The 599-nt window shown below is 31.7% G+C and overlaps 1 protein-coding gene across 1 annotated transcript in view; it reads left to right on the top strand.

Annotated features, from left to right (window-relative positions):
* Positions 1-118: 118 nt before the first annotated feature.
* The window catches only part of LOC117106546 (fibropellin-1-like), a gene marked incomplete at both ends in the record, with an annotated part of 4194 nt that continues 3713 nt past the window's right edge, over positions 119-599 (top strand). The window contains 2 exons of the mRNA XM_033247926.1: positions 119-232; positions 325-438. Of these exons, the coding sequence (XP_033103817.1) occupies positions 119-232; positions 325-438 (228 nt within the window). The remainder of the gene's footprint in view (positions 233-324; positions 439-599) is intronic.

The following is a 599-nucleotide window of genomic DNA, read 5'->3' as shown; positions in this document are numbered from 1 at the left end:
CTGGAAAGGGACTCATTGTGAACAAGGTAAGTGAATGTTTTATAATTTTCTTTAAAATAATATTTAATGATAGTTTACTATTTATGTCTTTTCATTGCAATATTTTTACTCCTTTTAGCAACTGATCTGTGTTTATCCTTCCCATGTGAGAATGGAGGAGTCTGCAATAACTTTCAGACAAGTTACATCTGTACATGCAGTGCAGGCTGGGAAGGGACTCATTGTGAACAAGGTAAGTGAATGTTTTATAATTTTCTTTAAAATAATATTTAATGATAGTTTACTATTTATGTCTTTTCATTGCAATATTTTTACTCCTTTTAGCAATTGATCTGTGTTTACCATCCCCATGTGAGAATGGTGGAGTCTGCAATAACTTTCTGACAAGTTACAACTGTACATGCAGTGCAGGCTGGGAAGGGACTCATTGTGAACAAGGTAAGTGAATGTTTTATAATTTTGTTAAAAATAATATTTAATGATAGTTTAATATTTATATCTTTTCATTGCAATGTTTTTACTCCTTTTAGCAATTGATCTGTGTTTATCCTTCCCATGTGAGAATGAAGGAGTCTGCAATAACTTTCAGACAAGTTACA

This window comes from Anneissia japonica, unplaced genomic scaffold, assembly GCF_011630105.1.
Source record: "Anneissia japonica isolate Jap-2015-1 unplaced genomic scaffold, ASM1163010v1 scaffold70013_len4569_cov154, whole genome shotgun sequence".
Lineage (NCBI taxonomy): Eukaryota > Metazoa > Echinodermata > Crinoidea > Comatulida > Comatulidae > Anneissia > Anneissia japonica.
This window is presented reverse-complemented; position numbering and strand designations above follow the sequence as displayed.